This window comes from Genypterus blacodes, unplaced genomic scaffold (assembly GCF_046128005.1).
Source record: "Genypterus blacodes isolate CSIRO-AG114 ecotype Tasmania unplaced genomic scaffold, CSIRO-AGI_Gbla_v1 ptg000261l_1, whole genome shotgun sequence".
NCBI lineage: Eukaryota > Metazoa > Chordata > Actinopteri > Ophidiiformes > Ophidiidae > Genypterus > Genypterus blacodes.
In genome coordinates, this window is record NW_027467054.1 from 1 (window position 1) to 20,000 (window position 20,000).

A 20,000-nucleotide genomic window follows, 5' to 3' on the forward strand; every position below is an offset into this window, starting at 1 on the left:
GCAGAGAGAAAACCAGAGCGAGAGAGAGTGAGAGAGAGAGAGTGAGAGAGAGAGAGTGAGAGAGAGTGTGAGTGAGAGAGAGTGTGAGTGAGAGAGAGAGAGAGAGAGAGAGAGAGAGAGAGAGAGAGAGAGAGAGAGAGAGAGAGAGAGAGACAAAATCAGGAAATGTGAACTCAAATACAAAATTATGAACTACAATACTTAAATGGAGCTTAAAGGTTTAGATGTTCACCCTCACTCAGGGTTGTGAGTTGAGCGTTTCATTGGTCTGAACCTTTGAGCCTCACTCACTCACTCACTCACTCACCTCCCACCGTCATCTTGTACGTCTTGCTGAACTGCCCGTTGACAAAGCGATGCACAAAAGAGGACTTCCCCACGTTTCCATCTCCAACGATCAGTATCTTCAGCAGGTGCTCCATCGTGCGGCGGCGGGGTCAAAGGTCAAAGCCTCTGTCACGTCATTTGTTGTATAATCAGCCTGGAATGAAGCTTCTCCTGTAGTGATCACGGGGCATTCAGGTGACTCTGCTGAACGCTGAGAGCTGAACGCTCACGCCAGTTTCACTTTTATGAGGAAGTTATGAACCTTTATGTAACAGGAAGTCACCAGGAAATTTGCCCGAAGCACTTTTGTTTCTTTCTGCCATTTTCTCCTTTAGTTCTTTACTGTTTCATGTCGACTATCAAACACACACACACACACACATTCATACATGCACGGATAAAAGGATCCTCACTCACACGAGGCAAACATGTGGTTTCTCTCTTCTTGTGGATGTTTGTTTGATAGTTTTCTGGTATTCTTCCAAAGCAGGAAGTAGTTTTATACTGTGAGCGTTAGTGAGGTTGAGCTGGCAGGGGCGTGGAAAGCTCACAACACCAGGGTCCAAACTCCACTGGACACAAGCGGCTGCCATGGTGACCAAAGCAAAACCATGTCAGCTCACAGAACCACGGGATTTTACCTGAACTCACTCTGTGTGTGTGTGTGTGTGTGTGTGTGTGTGTGTGTGTGTGTGTGTGTCTGTCTGTGTGTCTGTGTGTGTGTGTCTCTCTGTGTGTGTGTCTGTGTGTGTCTGTGTGTGTGTCTCGGTGTGTGTGTCTCGGTGTGCATGTCTCAGTGTGTGTGTAGATGTTCTTCTCCTCTGCAGGTCTCTAATGGACCCTTAAGGATCCATGTTGTTTCTTCCTCTAAAGCACAAAGATAAAAGTTATGCCCTCCACAATAAAAGCTCAATGTATCTCCACACACACACACACACACACACACACACACACACACACACACAATCTAAACGATTTTATTTAATAATGGCTGACTTGTGGTTGAATACTTATTTATGCCGACCTCCTCTTTGTTTGTCTGACACCTAGCGGTCATGCAAGAGAATGCAACACTGTATTTATTGCCACTCAATGCACTTTTTTAACCTCGAGTTTTCTCCGCTTGTCGTGGAAATCACAACACAACATTTGAGTCAAAACAAAGTCGAGTCTCGTGTTTCTCCTCCATTATCAGGAGCAGCGGTGTTGCTTTCACGTGTTTACCACTGAATACATCATTTAGTAACGTGTACACGTGACGTCAACGTTTGATGACATCACAGTTGTTTACTTAAGCAGCTGTGGAGTCTGACGCGCTTTGTACGCAGCACTGTTTCTGTTTCATCTTGTGATTTCTAATGAAACACTGGAGACAAATGATTCTCGCCGCAGACTGATGAAGAGGAAACAAAGCAGTGACACCGGCTGTGCGCGCCGCCAGGGGGCAGCAAAGCCGTTTTCGTGGTATGAGGAAAGCTTTTCATTTCACATCCCAATCAACTGTCATCATGTACAGATAAACATTAATCTCACCACCCTGGGCCTCTCAGGCTTCTTATCCTCCTCCTCCTCCTCCCCCTCCCCTCCTCCTCCTCCTGGGTGGAGCACAAGGATGAGGAAGAGGAGGAGGACTCAGTGGAGATCATCACTGGCAGCTCCCCTTGCAGCGTCACCTGTGGGCTGGGCATGAAAGAGGAAACCCTGTGTCATCTCAACAACAGCATCATGGCACACGTGGAGGGCGGAGGACTCCTGGTAACACACACACACGCACACACACACACACACACACACACACACACACGCTCCTGTCCAAGAGGAAGATTGTGTTGATATTGCAGATTGAGGCAGGATGTAATGATGCAGTGTGCAGAGAGGAATGAAGGGCAGCTTCTCCTGCCTCCTGTGTGAAGGCACAGGTCTACACTCTCTGCTCTCAGTAATCAAAGTGTTGTGAGTGTGGTGAGGCTGACTGAGCGTTGTGTTCTCATGGCCGCACCTCCCTCCAGGAAGTGTCGTCCAAATGCCGCACCCGCATGGTGAACTGTCGTCAGCCGTGGCTGTGTGGCCTCAGGACGCTCACAGTCAGGCGGGGGGAGAAGCTGGAGATCGAGTGTCTGGGTGAGGTCATGCAGGTGCTGGGCAGGAGCAGGTGGAGGTGAGCAGCTCACTGCCTTCAGTGCACATCTTCATCTTCATCATCATCTTTACTGGTGTGCAGCTGTGTTATGCCCCTATCCAGATATTTGTTGTGTGTGTGCCATGTAAATGTACCCGCTTGAGTTTAGACACTCACCTGGAAATGACAAACAAAACAAAGCCGTCCACCTTAAGAGACGGCTGAAATCAACTGAAATCACTCCGGCTGAGTGTGACCTGAGAGTGACCTGAGAGTGGCCTGAGTGTGACCTGAGAGTGACATGAGAGTGACCTGAGTGTGACCTGAGAGTGACCTGAGAGTGACATGAGAGTGACATGGGGGTGGTCTAAGAGTGACTTTAAGGTGATCTGAGTGTGATGTGGTCTGTTTTGGCTCAGGGTGATGTGGCTTTACGCCCGGGGGATAATCAGCTCTGACAACCATTACTTTGCTCGCTTGAAGACTCTGATGAGCCGAATAGTGCTGGACCCCGTCAAGGAGGAGCACGCAGGCATGCACACACACACACACACACACACACACACACACAGACACACACACACACACACACACACACACACACACGTTCACCCCCATCCCTCCCTGCTGACTGATGTGTCACTTTCAGGTACTTACCGCTGTGACGTGCAGAACGCTGCCCTCCGCAGGGTGAAGCGGGTTTACTGGGGGGTCCGGGTTGTGCCTGCATGGCTCCTGGACGACTACAGCCCGCAACAGAAGGGACTCCAGCCCACTCAGCAGAGCCACACAGTGGCATCGGCCCAGGGGTTCCACTGGACGCTTCTCCTTAACGTGGTAAAGTTTACTTCGGACTTGCACCCTTTGAAAATAAACTATATATGATTTTGATTTGCATGTAAAGCTCATAAAGGGTTTGTATGATGAGTAAATGTTGGTGGTTCCTCTGCACACTCAGGGGCTGAACAGTGTCCTCCTGGCCACCGCTCTGGCCGCTGTGACCATGCTGCTGCTCTACGCCGCGGCAAGGAAGAGGGGAGGCGGTGCGGCCGGAGAGAGATGAGGCCGCATATCTGCCAACTGCATCAGAGCTGACGAACACAGATTCCATTCTGCTTATGTGGTGAAGATGAAAATCAAATGTGTTTGTGGAAAGATTCAGGCGGAGCAAGAAAGTCCAATAAAGCAAAGATCGGCTGTTTCTCTGAGGAGTCCTTCTGCTTCCTGATGTCTGTGTCAATTTGTCGATTTGGCTTCGCTCTGCACTTTACCAGGACCAGATACCAGGGCCATCGTGAAGAAGACGGTGGTGGCAGGTGTGTGTTAGGTGTGTGTTAGTGTGTGTAAGGTGTGTGTTAGTGTGTGTTAGGGTGTGTTAGTTGTGTTGAGCGATGACATTAGAGGTGAGAAGGTAAAGTCATTAAGTCGTATTGAAGTTTCCCGTGAATAAGAAGACAGACAGAAGTGAGAGGTTCCCATCTTTCTTTATTCAGACACACGTGGTGCTTCTTTAAGATCTGTGTGTGTATGTGTGTGTGGCGTCACGTTGGAAGCGACATCAGCAGGAACAGGAAACCTTCAGCGGCGATGATTGTGATCGTGCTGCCGATCCCCGGAGCAGACGAAAGGCATCTTCTCCCCACAGTCCCTATCTTTGACAAAGTCCTGTCCTGTTGGCAAAGGAACAGAACAGAGCCTGTGAGTGTGTGACGGCGTTGTGGATGTCTGGATGCACAGGTGGCCTCAGTGATCAGAAGTTGCAAGGTCTTCATGGACACAAGACTTCTGGAGTCAAACCAGGTGGACTCTCTTTTAAACATTCCTCCATTCTTGTATATGTGAGAACAAATGAGACCGTCAGACGAGACGACCGCCTTCACACACTCTTAAACAATCACTCCACTCACCCTGGACGCTGAAAAAGCCTTGGGCAGGATAGAAAGGGAACGCTACCCTGTCCAAGTGCACTGCAGTAAACATTCATCCGCCGGGTGAGATTGTTCCTCCTCACCACAGACCAGCGTCCGAACAAGCGAGTACCTCACACTGCAGCGGGGGACCGGGTTTCCTCCAAGTCAGACACTTTTCCTGTATCATTTCCAAACTTGCCTTCCCCTCCTCCTCAACTTATGTGTGTGCCTGGTTCTCTTTATGGTTTTAGTTCTCTTCTTTCTCTCTGTCTTTTCTTTTCTCGACCCATCTATCAGAACTGGGACAGTCTGGCTTCACTATTATGACTGAACACAGAAAACACACAGCCAGAGGACATGGACAGTGGAAGGAGATCTGTTGGACTCCTGCTCGGACCTTTCACAGAGCTTTGACATTACAAACAAACCAACGTACCGTTTGTGTTGATCCCCATGCAGTGATCTTCAAACACCTTGTTGTGCTCCCAATGCCCCCACGCGGGGAAGTCAAACTTGTAGCCATCACTCCACTGCCACACCCCCTCCTGAAGGACAGAACAGATCTCCTGTCAGACTGTTTCCCTCTGATCTACAACATATCCTGTGTGTAACGTGTGTATGAGCTCACCTTGACCGTGTCTGTGCCTCCAACCCAACACGCTGTGGGTTCGCCTGTGGCTTTAAAAATCAGATCTCTGACTTGCTTGTATTCATCTGGGTTTCGCAGAGAGGCCAGATGTCCACCGAGGGAAGTGCAGAAATGCTGACAGACAAGACAGACAGACAGACAGGCGGACACAAAACAAGATGGAAGGAGGGATGAAAACTCAAAGACTCACATGTGTAAGGACGAATCTGTAACATCAACAGGGAAAGGGTTCCTGCTGTACTGCAGAGCTCATACATGCTGCTTATTCTGTATATATCTTTATACTGAAGGTATCTGTAGACTGTTGTCAGTCAGGTACCTCTGCGCTGGCCCAATCCCTCGCTTCCTTCTCGATCTTGAAGAAACGAGAGCCCATCTTAGTCCAGCCCATAGGGCAGAAACATCCTGCAACATAAGCAGACACGTTCCAAACACGTGTCACTCTGCTGGGCCGCTTTCAGCAAAACTCACAAATGTTAAACAATGACAGCAAGGAATTGATTCTAAAGGTACCGACCTTTATTTGGCCAAACTGCCTGTGAACACAAAGAACACATGAGTGACAATGAAAAGGAATGACCTGATGTTTTTGACCTTTAGACCCGAGTAACAGCAGCGGGAAGCTCTGGGACGTTTCCAAGTGAAGTGGCTCACTAATCTTTGCTGCTTCCCTTTAAACCATGAATGTTTCTGATGAAGCTTTGACGGCGTTTATCACTTACATCTGCTGCGGTCCAAAGTGCGGAGGTCAAGCAGAGGAGCTCAACAACACGAACAGCTGCTGCCATCTGGGGAGATATGAGAGCAGTCAACACAGCACAGAGACCCAAACTGTGTGTGGCAGAGAGAAGACAAGTGGAGGTCAATCACATGGAGGTACTGGTTTTAAAATACGTCTACAGGATCAATTTGAATTCAACTCAACAAGCAAAGACGAAATCTGAGGTTAAGGCGTCAGACGTTACCTCTGCTGACGATCTGATGAGGTTTAATGCAGTTGCTTTGAGTGAAGCGGTGTCAGGGTCGGGCTTATATAGGATCCCCATGTGCTCCGGCTGCCTTCGGCTGCCTTCAGGTGCTTCAGCTTAATGCATCATTAAAATCAATTGTTGGCTCCTCCTTGAGTCAACAGCATCTTCCTCACAGGGTGCTAAAGAAAGAGGGCAGGCTGCAGTGTGATGACGGCGTCCTATGGGTCGCCTCATCCAGCTGTATTTACATTCCACCTCATCGTGCAACCATAGCATTCCAAATAAGCAGTGGCAGGCGTGAGCTCAAGTAACACGCCGTCCTGTTGGCGTGATGTTTTTGGGGTTTGATAGTTGGTGGTTCTTTCTGCTCCTTAACACTTCCGCAGCATTACAGCGCTCGGCCTTTAGTGTACAATCACTCAGAACGGACATTATTTACCCGTACGGCAATTAAGCGTCTACCAAATGTAAGCACACACCAATGGAATTATATGGATTTACATGAACAGGATTACAGGATTTGATGGACTATAATCCATGTTTGTCCGTTACACAAGCATATGTTTGATTTTAATACTATAATAACATTTGGTACACATGTTCCATGCACAATATCACATTCAAAACCTTTAGATGGCTGCGAGTCTGAAATCGTGCATCTCAGCAAGACAACAGATCGAAGAGACGACAAGAGGAATCCATTCCTTTTTTTATTTCATCACAGATTGTTCTGCCCTCCACAATAAAAGCACCTCGTCACATCCACGTTCTTCTTCTACTGTTTGTTCTCACGACGCCCCGCATATGGAGCGACGTCACACCAGCTGCAGACTGATAAGAGAAGGACCCGGAAGTTACTAGAGGATAGAGATCCATGACAACATACACAAGGTTCAGGGTCAAAGGTCAGAAATACTATAGGATAGAGATCCATGACGTCATACAGAGGGTTCCGGGTCAAAGGTCAGAGTTACTACAGGATAGAGATCCATGACAACAAACAGAGGGTTCAGGGTCAAAGGTCATAATTACTATAGGATAGAGATCCATGACAACATACGGAGGGTTCAGGGTCAAAGGTCATAATTACTATAGGATAGCGATCCATGACAACAGACAGAGGGTTCAGGGTCAAAGGTCAGAGTTACTATAGGATAGCGATCCATGACAACATACGGAGGGTTCAGGGTCAAAGGTCGGAGTTACTATAGGATAGCGATCCATGACAACAGACAGAGGGTTCAGGGTCAAAGGTTAGAGTAACTATAGGATAGAGATCCATGGCGTCATACAGAGGGTTCAGGGTCAAAGGTCAGAGTTGGATTAGATAAAACAATTTACACTGGTTACCCTCAGTGTTTTTTTGCTGAATCTTTTTGTGGAAGAATGCGTTTGACAGGACATTGAGCATGTAGTTATGAAACATTTTGGATGTTGTTTTTATACACAGAGGGGGAGAAAGAAGAACAGGACAAAAGAACAAGCATATGTGACAGAGCACAGCCAGACGGGTTGGACAGATATGATTCTATATGTATCTATATATGTATAATAATGTTATTGCTGCTGATCAATTACTGCTCTGTACCAAAGGGAAGATAGTGAAGCCATCTTGTCAGGGTTGTGTGAGTTCGGTCCATGAGAGGAGGAGAAAAAGAAGACATACAACATGAGAGCTCCTGGTGTTTGAGTGATTTGGTTGAAGTTGGGTCATGCTGAACACAGCTTTTCTCATCACTCAGTACAGCGACTCATCATGTGCCGCGAGTGAAAACAAGTTTATCTGAAGCGCTTTACTCACAAAAGTTGCTGCATAAACAAACTTTACCTTTTCTATTCATGCTGTTGACTCAAGGCAGTGCTGATGAGGAATGAGTCATTCATTAAACGCCGCTAATTTGACATGAGGATGACAGCTTATATGTTCCCACACACACACACACACGCAAGATCAATCATCTGGACGTCTGTTGGTATTTGCTGTGTCTGCTTCTCTCTTTCTGATGTCTTGTTGTGATCTTAGTGAAACTTTGTGTCGCTCATCTTGTCCAGGACATCTTTGTAAGAGGAGCTAATTCATCTCAATGGGACTTTCCTGGTTTGAAATAGGTCAAATACAATAAGATGATGTCATAACTGCCATGAATGACATCTAAATGGAACACAGGCACAACTGATCAGCTGATCAGCAGCTTCGCAGGTGCTCCTGAAACTGTGGACACATCTCCACATTTCTGCTCATTTTATATATGTCAAAGCTTTTTGTGGTAAATTCTGGACGGGGTTTAAGTAAGTTTACACAGGTGGAGATTCAGGGACCAGGATTTACATTTTGTGCTCATTTCTTCTTTTGCATTTCAACGTTTTGGTAGAAATGAAGGAAACAAGCAGCCATCTTTGAGGCAGGAGGAAGATGGTATCACACACACACACACACACACACGCACACCTCCACACCTCCTCCTGGTTGTTCTCCTCGGCCTTGGCCTTTCTCTCCTCTCTCACCAACAGCGTGACCCTGACAGCCTGAACACGGGGAGTGGAGAGGAAAGCGACGCCAGGAGAGCAAGGAAAGAAATGGTATGCTGAATGTGTGCTAAAGATGCTGTGTTCAAGTCAGCCTGAGCTCTATAGACCACATTATGGGTGACATATATACTCAGTGTTTTACACAGTGAATATGTCACAGTCGTGTTTGTGTCGTTATAGAAACACACCCGCTCATTCATAAAGAAAAGTAAACAACACGTCGTTCCGAATGAAGCCACGCGATTAACGAAAGATTCCGGGGTGCCATGAATGCAGCATCAGTTTCAAGCGCCCAACTGCTCAACTCATTACACATCAAACACCATGATTGGTAATCGATATCGGGGACACTCCGCGTTTAGTGGGGCAGAAAGGCTTCAGTGAGTGACTGAACTGTAAAACAACACTTCTGTTTGTTTATTCACAACGTTTATTTTTACAAGATTTTCGGCTAGTTACAATTAGCTAACAGGGAGTTAGCAACAGCTCACAGAGAGTTATACTCAGCTCACAGAGTTATACTCCGTTTACACACAGTTAGTATCAGCTCACAGAGAGTTATACTCAGCTCACAGAGAGTAAGACTCAGCTAGGCTTGTTTCATAATGTAGATGTGTGTGACCTTACATGGTTTGTCTGTTTTGCAGAGGACCACGTGTCAGCTGAGGACCTTAGGAGCAGCACTCAGGCCGAGCCGAGGCCTCTGGGAGCTGCTTGTTGCATGTGAGTCGTTATTTAAGTCTTTTAATGTTTGGTTAAATCCTTGACCTTGACAGTTGACATCATTTCTGATTCAGTGTTTGGCAGAAGAGAAACATAAGCACTAAAACTAAAATGACTCCTGTGAGGTCGATTTAATATATAGCCATGAGGTAAAAGGTAGAAAATCAATCAAATGGAGAGGAACGCCAGTCCTAACAGGTAGTGACTCCAGAGTGGGAGGATGTGAACCAGGCACAGTCCAATAGAAGCTGAACTCTCCCATCCAGAAGGCCGAGTGTGTTTACGAGAAAGTGATCCATCAGGCTCCTCTGCATTAGCCAAGAGCCACACAGGTACCAGCCTGCAGGGCAGTGGTGTGGCCTACAGTGCAATTAGACAATATTGACATTACAATTACACAATATAGACATTATAATCGCACAATATTTACATTACAAACTTAATGCACAAATACAGTGTGGGTGAAGCTCTGATGATTATTTTAGGATTAGTGGTAAGCAGTAGCGAGAAAGGTGCACCACCCTCCCTGCTGCACCCTCATCCTGCCTCCAGCCTCCTCCCTCCTCCCTCCCTGCTGCACCATGGTGCTGCCTCAGACCCTGGCAGCTTGTCGGGGCTCTTTTATATCTGTGCAGATCATTGCTATTCTAAACCCTTCAACACCACTCCAGCCTTCTCTTTCTAAGGTTTCATCTCATGCACACTGTCTGACAGGTTGTTGTATCAAACCTCTGAAGTTTGTTCCATCAGTGCGTCTTCAGATTCTTGTCTAAACATCGCTACGGACATCAGTCAGCAGTGTAGCATCAGAAGGCACTGGAGCCACACTTCACTTCCTTCTTTGTATCATGGATGGTTTGCAGCGGCTGATGTGAAAAATAGCTTTAATTATCTGAAGTATTTGTTTAAGGACTAAACGGAGTGTATTTACTGAAGGCAGCACCAAGAACTTCTTCTCCTACCGACCTGCTTCCTTACTTTGCTGGTCCTTATTTCTTTCTCTGCTTTTGTTTTGTCATTTGTTTGTCAGAGATATGATGTTTATGTATTTCATCTTTAGAGGGTTGACAGAAATGAAATAGAGGGAAAAAACTCAATCTCTGCCAAAATGCCCTCGTTTCTGTGCTTTTACCAAAACAGAGACTTCCTGCTACATCTACACTTATATCAATGTTTATATGGTTCAGACCTGAAACATATTTAAAGGTTAAAAATGATCTGGAAATCAATGTTTTTAAATTCCAGATACAACAAAATCCTGTAAATCCTAAACTAAATATGATCTGCCTCAAATTCCAATCAACTCTTCCCAGGGTTTTCAAAAGTCAATTCAAGCTCTTCAATAATAAAACATGTTGTGCCAAGCGGAGGTATGGAGAAAAGGAGAACACAGCCTGTGCTTTCTTTCAACAAACATTTATTTGTGAATCCTATGACAAACAGGAGGCAACGCTAACATCTCGTCTTACCCCCCTCTACCCCCCCTTAAAAATCCACTCGGATCAAATTTTTGCCTTTTATTTTTGCCGTTTTCAAAATGTGTCTATGTACAGAACTCTGGCAAAGGGAGAAAGCTACATACTTCCACAGCGGCCCGGTTCAGAGCCACTGCTGACATTCAGCTTTCTCTCAAAGAAAAGAAAAAAAGATTGACATAAAGTGAACAGGGTTGTTATTTTCTTTAGAGTTGCAATAAAATCGGCTGAATTTCCTGCCAGGGTCTTTTTTTCTTTCATCACATCGTCCTTTACGCAGGAATCAAGCAGAGTTACAAAAAGAGAGAGAGTATATCCTATAACGCGTATATACAGGCAGTCTAGTATTAGCTCTCAGTATGAACAGCTACAAATCAATGTACATATTGCTGGGATGCTATGGTCCTATGAATGCTATGGAACGCTGAACAGTTAGAAAGACTGGAAAAGAGGAGTTAAGTTTGACTCAAACTCTCAAACTGTAATCTCCTTTGTGCCATGTAGCCCATAAGAGTCTGTCTGTCATTGGCTGGTGATGCTGTGTGACCTGTAAATCTCTTCTGTCATTGGCTGCAATGTTAAGTAAGTACTTGTCACCTGAGGGGGGAGGAGCAAATGTCCCACCTGACAGGCAGGTGGGAAGGCTGAAGAGGCAGAGACGGAATCCACCAATGACATCACTTTGAGTCTTGATGGTGCATTCGTGTCGTGTTGCAGATGTTGAATGTTTCTCAGGTGTTGGGACCAGACGGTCTCTTGAATACAGACCGCCGTATGAAAGACCCTTCAGATCTGAGTGTTCTCAGTTGTACAGATAGGAATGGTTTATCTGTCTGTACTGCGCTTAAGGCAAAGATGCAGGAGCAACACACAACGCATCCTCTGAATATCCACGATGTGTAGTACAGACCGGGCAGGAGGGGAGGGGCCTGTAGAGGAAGTGCATGTGGAGGTGTCTTACTCAGTCAAAATGGCTACATTAACATCTACAGCCGTGTTACTCAGACTTACTCAGGAGGTTTTTGGGATCTTTGCTGATTACAAGTGTGTAACGGTGGAATTGAAGATTTGACGTGCATGTAAACATACTGACTGAGAAAACGGGACATTGTGGACAAATGTGACTCATTACCCTTTAACTCTACCGTCTACTCGTATCTTCATATACAAAAGCTCAACGCAACAAAATCTGCCTCAAAGCCGACACACAGACACCAGACTTTAAAAGAACATCATCTCTGCAGTGTGATGTTTACAGCCTGGAGCCTCATGGGAACTCATTATTCTGTAAGGACAAAAGTCATACAGCAACAATCCTATATTGGTGTGAACACAACTTCTGTGGCCAGTCGATTGCAAAGCTACTACAAACATGTAACAGGCAGTAGTTGTGTGGTTCTAACGCTGATCTTGTGTGTCTGCGTCTATGTTGAACTAAAGGTTTCCATCTGGGCTCATTGCTTAATGTTGCTGTAGTTAAAAATGGGGATTGATTAGTTATGTCTACTTAATTCTCTGAAAAGGGTTGAGAACAGCAGAACTCATGTAGTTCTAGGAAAGTAACCGAGACATCTTTGTAGTGGAAAGGCACTGGAGTGACCTTCGACTTTAACAAATATGTGCCACAGACTGATGCATCGTTACATGAAACATACATTAGTATCATGTTTGGTTTAATTTGACAATGTTTGAGTGTAATGTGAGAATCATAGGAGGTAGAATTGAGTGATGAAGCTGAGGAGGAACGATGCTCCTTCCATCCACGTCAGTCAGTCAGAGAGATCTCTTACACAAGACCCACATCAGGTCGCTTCAGACGGGCTCTGCTGTGGAATCACTGCTTTGTAGCAAGTGTGTTTGCATGCTGCAGACTTCCTTGTGCTCTGATTTAGTAGATTTGGGTTTTTTTGGGGGGGGAGGTGAATATTTCAAAACAAAGCTGCCCAATTCTGAGTGCATTGATGCGTTCTGAAGGTGAAACACAGAGGGTGATGAGAAGTGACTACAATATCATGGAATGTATGAAGAAATAACCAACCATCCATTGATTAGCCATGATGTTCTCCATGAAGCTCTCTTATAAGAAGGTTCATCATAGTGTCGTAGTGTTGACGTCCTCTAAGTTTCTCTACCTGTACACCGTTTGTTCTTTCTCCTTTCTGGTAACTTTAACATTACCTGATCTTAGTCAATGTGTATAAAAGAACAATCTGACACCTGCCAGGTGTGTGCGTCTGTGTGTGTGTGTGTTTCATGGATCCAGGTTGGTCTGACAGGCACTTTGATTATCCGTTAACTCAACAATGAGAATGACAGGATGGACAGAAAAGAGGAATGAAAGCCTGATATCTTCTGTTTTGAGTTGTGAAAGCATCTCTGTTGGTAATCTTTGCCTTGTTGCATTAAAATGTTCTTATCTAGCAGAGGTTTGTGGGCGTAGAGAGGAGAGAGTCAGGACTGAAGCTACACCTACAGAATGGAGTCTAATTGAATGGAATGCATTAGTTTGGGCCTGTGTGCTGTACAATGGTTGATGAATTATCCCAACACCTTCATCAGATTTACCAGGTTCAACCAAAACTACAATTGGCCAATCTAACTGTGGAGACTTTGAAGGCAGAGGTTCTTCTGGGGTTAGGGTATGTTTGTGCACATCTAAACAAGCAGGGTTTTGCTGTTTTGTGTTCCTACTAACCAGCAGGCTCAGTAGCAGTAGGGTAGGAGGGGCATATGGGTGGCGTCCACCACGGCAGGGACCTGGGCCCACGCTGCTCTGGTCTACTGACACAACTAGGGGCATCTACAGGTCGGAAGCCGACAGATGTATGCAATACACGGGCCACTCCTCCTGGTTAGTTGGGGCCTATGTGTTACACCCTCACCGTGAAGCCTGAGGGCCAGTTCATCTGAGACGTACAGTTCATCTGTGTGTTACGTCAGTCGATGTGAACAGATCCAAGATGAGTCCAAGTCTGTGGGGCTGAATATGGAGGATCTTCCCAGCTGTGTTAGATCTCTGCTCTTATGAACAGCTCACACACTCCTTCTACACCAGTCCAAGCAGCAGCGTGGCCTCAAATCAGCTGTTCTCCTTCCACTCCGTCCAGCTGTAAATCCCACATGAGAGCTGGTGACCAGATGATGTAATCACTTGTAGTACCTGTTACAGTGTCCAGTGTAAAGAGTGGGAAAAAGAGGAGCAATCCTGACATCATAGTTATGCTTGTAGGTTTGTTGTTGTTCTTCATTAGATGATGATGTGTGTGTGTGTGTTTGTGTGTCCCTTTTCTGTCCTGCTGGTAGCTTTGAGGTGGTTCGGGCTGTTGTGATATTTCAGTCCTTCCTGTCCTTGGCATCAGAATTTTACAGTCCAACTGTATGACTGCTAGTGTGTGTGTGTGTGTGTGTGTGTGTGTGTGTGAATGTACGTATGTGGCAGTGAAATTGTGGGGCAGTGTGTGAGTGTGCTCGCAGTGTGAGTGTGTATGGCAGTGTGCCTGTAGCAGGCTGTGTGTGTCTGTGTGTGCTCTTTCTGTACATGTTTTGTTTCAGTGTTGTGGCAGTGATGAACAATCTTTGTTCCAGTATTGCATCTATGTGTGTGTGTGTGTGTGTGTGTGTGTGTGTGTGTGTGTTGACGTGGCATCAGTCGTTGCAGGTGTCTCCTTTCTCCTCCGTTGCCCCCGGAGGCTCTTGTGGGCGGTGCTTGCACTGGCCGGGCGAATGGCGAGTGATTGGTCTTGATGTTCGGGTTGGGCAGGAAGTGGGAGACTGAGCAGCACAATCACAAGGTGCATCCTGGGAAAAAGAGGGTTCCATTTCAGTCCAACACAATCTCAGCTTCTATAACATCCCAGATCATGAAGCCACAAACCTCAAATCAGTGTTTGACCTGCATGCAGCATGTCTGCGTTGCATCTGCTCTTACCTCTGTGGCTGCAGCCGCCACGGCCACGCCTGCGGCCACGCCTTCCTTCCCTCCTCCCATGATGCTGATCATCTCTTCTCCGGCTGTGTGCCTCATGAATCTCTTGTTAACGATCCTGGTCACGCTGTCGTTGCCTCCGCTGAGCCCAGCAGACACACATTCTGGTTTGGGCTCGTCCATCCCACTGAGGCTCCCCGGGCCCCCGCTGCTTTGCGTTCTCTCCGCTCGTAGGGTGACTCCTTCTTGGACACGGGTGCCGCAGACGTTCCTGAAGAACTCCTGGACGAGGCCTCCGTACCGCTGAGAGCTGGGGTCAGGGCCACAGGCTGCCACCCCAGAGGGCTTCCCTGCAGCGGGGGGGTGGCGTGCTGGGCTCGCCCCCTGACTGCTGGCTCCTGGAGAACAACAAGGAGAATAGTTACTTTCGGTTCAGAGGGATCTGAGCTGCTTCATCTGCAATCTGCTGATTCTCCACCCTTGGTATCGTACCTGCACCGTCACCCCTCCAGAGTGACTCGGTGCTTCCAGCGTGTTCCACCACACTGAAGAGGCTGGAGAGGCCATCAGTGAGGCCACTCAGGACAGGGCTGTCCCGGGTGGTGGTGGAGCGAGCCCAGGCTGAACCTCCTCCTCCACTCAAGGGTCTCTGCTGGAGGCTCCACAGGCTGCGTTCCCTGGAAGAGGAAGCATCCAGTCTGGAGGTGGAGCCTGCAAACAAACGCTCCTTTATCTCACCGCCCCCAAAAACCAACTGAGCCAGCATCAACAGAGACTGAGAGCTTGGTCACATGTGTGTTTGACTATCAAAAACAAATGAGTGAAGAAAATTTTAAATGAAAAGGTGGCGTTGTGTCTGTAAGTACCTGAAGACACTCTGCGCTGTAGTTTAGGGGATCCGTACTTAGGCGAGCAGCACGGCCTCTCGATGCGTCCGTGCACCTTATCCAGGGACGACGATATCTGCCGCGATCGCGCTGCGGCTAAGGAGGAAGTGGTGGAGGAGGGGCGGGGAGACCAGGTTTTGGAATGTAAAGCTGCTCCTCTACTGATGGGAAGGTTGTCGGTTTGAAGCCCGACACTGACGTACTGGGCAGCTGTCTGTGTGGACCTGGTGGACATGCCGACCTGACTTCCTGGCTCCTTGCTGGACTTCCTCTCCAGAGAGGACGAGCGAATGGCCTGCCGGACACAGTTGGTCATTTCCTTCATGTCATCACTTAAGTTGGCTGAGATCTCTCCCATCTCCAGCCGGTGGAATGCTGATGTGGACGTCCTCCCATCAACCACACTGTTGGTTGAACCTGCGATGCCGTTGTTGATGACTCCCGGCAGCGAGCCGGCGCCGCTCCTGCTCTCCAGCAGCTCCCTGTGCTGCTTGGACAACGAGCTCAACCACTGCTCGTACGAGGAGGAAAAGGAGGAAGCGGGTTGTTCCTGCTGAACATCAGTTCCTTCCACCGTGTCCCAGTCAGTCGGGCTCCTGATGTGGGCTTGCCGCTCCGCTTTGGCTCCCTGGGTCCTCCGGTGCTCCATGCGCCGCACAGCAGGAGGGCTGTAGTAGATCCGGATGCCTGTGCGGTCGGGGGCAGTGTAGCTCCTCTGGACCGACTCCAGATCCAGCTCTGATCTTGCTAGGCTGCTGCAGGATCCGCTGGGACCGTCCCAGGTCTTACAGATATGCAGATCCTCTGGGGTCTGAGAGAAGATGCCATGAAGGAGACAATGAACATCTGCCACAGCTTTGTAGAGCTGAAGGTAATGAGGAACATTCTGGAGCGAAGTATTCCTCAGATCATGTTTGCACTCTACAATCTTTACATTCACTCATTTGAAACAATCAGGAGATTCAAACTATCCACCTCATTGGTCAGGTAAGTCCAGTTCTTCCTGGTCCGGTCACCGAGCTGTGGGTGGATCTGCTGCTCCTGCTCGGCTCCTCCATTCACCTCCAGACCCTGAAGGTCCGGGACCGATTTGGTCCTTTAGGAACAGAAGAAAGGAAGGGAGAGAAGATGAGACGCAAAAAGTGATGAGCCTCTGTTTTGTTTTGAGAAATTATTCAGAGGAAATACAATCATCACAACATACTGATGACATTTCTGTTACCTTGGCGATAAGATACCATTAGTGACGCTGTCTGCTGAGGACTCACTGCCTGATTTGTCTCCTTTGGGCTGTGAGGACAAAAAAGCGACATCACTTAAAGGGAAGTGCTGAGTAACAAAGGGCTCATTTGCATTTAAACGACCGGCAAACCTGAACACAAACTCTGTATTTCTTCCGTGGAGACAATTTGCACACGTTACTTTCTTTACCACCGACTCTGGAGCGGTTTTCATTTTCCTTTCACTGAAGTGGAGATGTGTGTGCGTGTTACAGGCACACACTGACCTGTAAGTCAACCTACAGGCTGCCTGAGTGGGGGTTGGCTAAATGCTGGGAGGGAATCTAAGTGTTCAATCATTTCAAGACTACATTAGCCCCAGATGAGATGAAACCATGGTGGAGTTTGAAGCTAGAACCGCTCTGTAGCTTAGCTCATACATTTATTATAGATGATCAATTTGTAATGTGATGTCATAATGTTGTTAAACATCAGAGGTAAAGTTCTGTTCCAGTTCATAATCACATCACTTCAACCACCAGGGCTCCACTGGAGACACGACCATGTGTGTGTGTGTGTGTATGTGTGTAAACTCAAACGCTGCTGGTCTGGTTGGTTGTGATCTCAGTCACAGTCAGTGTCTACAACACACATTGGCCACAGGGGGGCAGTGTCAGCTTTCAAATCTTTCATCTTTAGAGAGAACTGCTGCAGCTGAATACAAGCGGCAGAAAAAATAACTGCAAGAGTTATGATGGAGCGTCTCTCTCTCTCTCTCTCTCTCTCTCTGCCTCTCTCGGCCTTTCTCTGTGTCTCTCTCTCTGTCTCTCAGCCTCTCTCTTCTTTCCGTCTCTCTCTCTCTCTGTCTCTCAACCTCTCTCTTCTTTCTCTCCCTCCCTCTCTCTCTTTCTCTCTCTCTCTCTCTCTCTTCTCTCTCTCCCTCTCTCTCTCTCTCTGTCTCTCAGCCTCTCTCTTCTTTCTCTCTCTCTCTGTCTCTCAGCCTCTCCCTCTCTCTCTCTCTCTCTTTCCCTCTCTCTGTCTCTCAGCCTCTCTCTTCTCTCTCTCCCTCTCTCTCTCTCTTTCTCTCTGTCTCTCAGCCTCTCTCTCTCGCTCTCTGTCTCTCTCTCTCTCTCTCTCTCTGTCTCTCAGCCTCTCTCTCTCTCTCTCTCTCTCTCTCTCTCTCTCTCTCTCTCTCTCTCTCCTGTCTCTCTCTCCTGTCTCTCTCTCTCTCTCTCTCTGTCTCTCAGTCAGGCCTCTTCCCTGCCATGTTTCCTATGTGGGACTTGGCCTCCTAATGGAGGAAGGAGACCAGAGGGAGTGACAGGCTGCTTCTCCTGTGTGTTTGTGGCAGAGTGACTTTAAACACTGATGCAGTCTCTGTTCTGCCCCGGTTACGTGTGGCCGTGTTTATAATCACAGGATTGGTTCCTGGTGAGCTCAGCTTCAGCTTAACCTCCACTCTGACCACAGGGAGGCAGCAGCACCGTTCACTGAGGGCAAACAGACTGCGAGCAGCTCCAGGTGAAGCCACAGTGGAAGTTGACATCAGGTCTATTTTAAGGTTTGGTTTCTGGTCCTCAACACGGAGGAGCGAGTCCGTCCTTACACCCTGTCTGTCCCTTTGCCTCCAGCAGGGAACCGACACAAGATCACACAGAGGAGAACCAGCACACGAGTCCTTGTGTCTATAGACCAGAATGCAGTGCAGTTCAGACTGAATCTTCAGTATCAGCTCCAGTATATCCATATGTGTGTGTGGTGGTGTGTGATATGTGATTGTGTTGTGACTCTGGATGTCCTCACTGTGTCACAGATAGAAGTGGAGATGTTTGGCTTCCTAGGTCTGCAGGCCTGGAATTGGACCTTAATGGATCCATGTTGTGATTTCCTCTGCAGCACACAGATGGAAGTGAACTGTGCTGAGACTGAGGCTGAGGCTGAGGCTGAGTCTGACTCTGTCTGGGTGCGTGGGTTTCCTCTGGCAGCTCCAATATCCTCCCACCTCCCAAACACGCAGGATTGGAAACAGAATTGGAGAGGGAGTCACCCGTAGGTGTGTTTGTGTCTCTGTGGGAGAAGCTCCGCCCCCCCGAAAGCCCCTGAAGCCTCCAGCAGCATGAGTGAGTACAGGAGAGAACGGCTTGTGTAACCCTAATGTGTCACATGATGATTTGGTAATGTGTCTGTCTGTCTGTCTGTCTGTCTGTCTGTCTCTCTCTCTCTCTCTTACACACACACACACACACACACACACACCCTCCCTCGTCCTACCTTCCCCTGCTGTGCGGTGGCCTCTCTCACTCTCTCTTCAGCTCTCTCCTGGCTGAGTCTCTCCAGCAGCTCCAGCTTCTCTCTGCTCCAGTTCCTCTCTCCGATCTGAAGCTGATCAGAGCAGAGATCACATGTTAGACATCATGTATGTTACAGAGGGAAAAGCTCCGTGACTCCATGTTATAACCCTGACCTGCTTAGTTACGTCCATCACGGCAGCGTAGGACTCAGCCAGGAGGTGCTGGTGCTCCTCTCGCTCCCTCTTCAGCGCCACCTTCAGGTCTGGTGGATCCAGAGCGTCGCTGGAGGAGCAGAGAGCGGCTGCAGCTTTGCCTGCTTTGGTTTCCAGCTGAGAAACCAAAGAGAACAAAGAGAGAGGAGATCATTCAGATTCATTCTGTCCTGCTCTCCTCTTCACATGAGAACATGAGGAGAAGTCATGAAGCTCATGATGGGAAGTCCCAGAGATTCCTGTCTTTCATTTTCACTGGTGAGATGATCTCATGGGGTTTCCAGAGGCATCGCCTGGCAACACACACACACACACACACACACATCCGTCAATGTCTTCATAGTCCAAAACGCAGTGACTTAATACATCAAGTAATCAAACAAGTACAGTCACTTCTCTCTCTCACTCCCTCTCAGTCTCTCCATCCTTCTCTTCCCTTCCTCTTCACTCTTCCTCTCTCTCCCTTCAGTCCCTGCCACCTCCTCTCCTCTGAGGATTTGTCTTCTTGGAGCCATTTCTCCCCCTCCCTCCAGCCTCCTCTGCTCCTCTTCCTCCCCTCTCTCCCCTCTCTCTCCCCTCTCTATTTAAAGCTCCCTCACTCCCCAGAACCATCAATCAGTTGGGCTTTCTGGCCATTTTTATGAGCGGGTCTGCTTTCCCTTCGCCCGGGTCTAAGCCTCCTATCTCACACAACCGAGGGCATCAGGGCCAACACACACACACACACACACACACTCCAGACACATCAATCCTCTCTCTAGC

The 20,000-nt window shown here is 47.8% G+C and overlaps 2 protein-coding genes across 2 annotated transcripts in view; one reads left to right on the top strand and one right to left on the bottom strand.

Annotated features, from left to right (window-relative positions):
- Window positions 1-1,723: 1,723 nt before the first annotated feature.
- On the top strand, window positions 1,724-3,509 carry tmem81 (transmembrane protein 81). The gene is made up of 6 exons (XM_076171651.1): window positions 1,724-1,791; window positions 1,878-2,082; window positions 2,337-2,485; window positions 2,866-2,978; window positions 3,096-3,283; window positions 3,405-3,509. Exons 1-6 carry the CDS (start codon window positions 1,724-1,726, stop codon window positions 3,507-3,509), a joined length of 828 nt encoding a protein of 275 aa, XP_076027766.1.
- Window positions 3,510-10,730: 7,221 nt separating this feature from the next.
- Window positions 10,731-20,000, bottom strand: part of LOC143017054 (microtubule cross-linking factor 2-like) — a gene marked incomplete at its 5' end in the record, with an annotated part of 35,117 nt that continues 25,847 nt past the window's right edge. Inside the window, 8 exons of the mRNA XM_076171649.1 lie at window positions 10,731-14,501; window positions 14,632-15,026; window positions 15,121-15,339; window positions 15,495-16,326; window positions 16,491-16,611; window positions 16,738-16,805; window positions 19,007-19,117; window positions 19,200-19,355. Of these exons, the coding sequence (XP_076027764.1) occupies window positions 14,349-14,501; window positions 14,632-15,026; window positions 15,121-15,339; window positions 15,495-16,326; window positions 16,491-16,611; window positions 16,738-16,805; window positions 19,007-19,117; window positions 19,200-19,355 (2,055 nt within the window). The remainder of the gene's footprint in view (window positions 14,502-14,631; window positions 15,027-15,120; window positions 15,340-15,494; window positions 16,327-16,490; window positions 16,612-16,737; window positions 16,806-19,006; window positions 19,118-19,199; window positions 19,356-20,000) is intronic.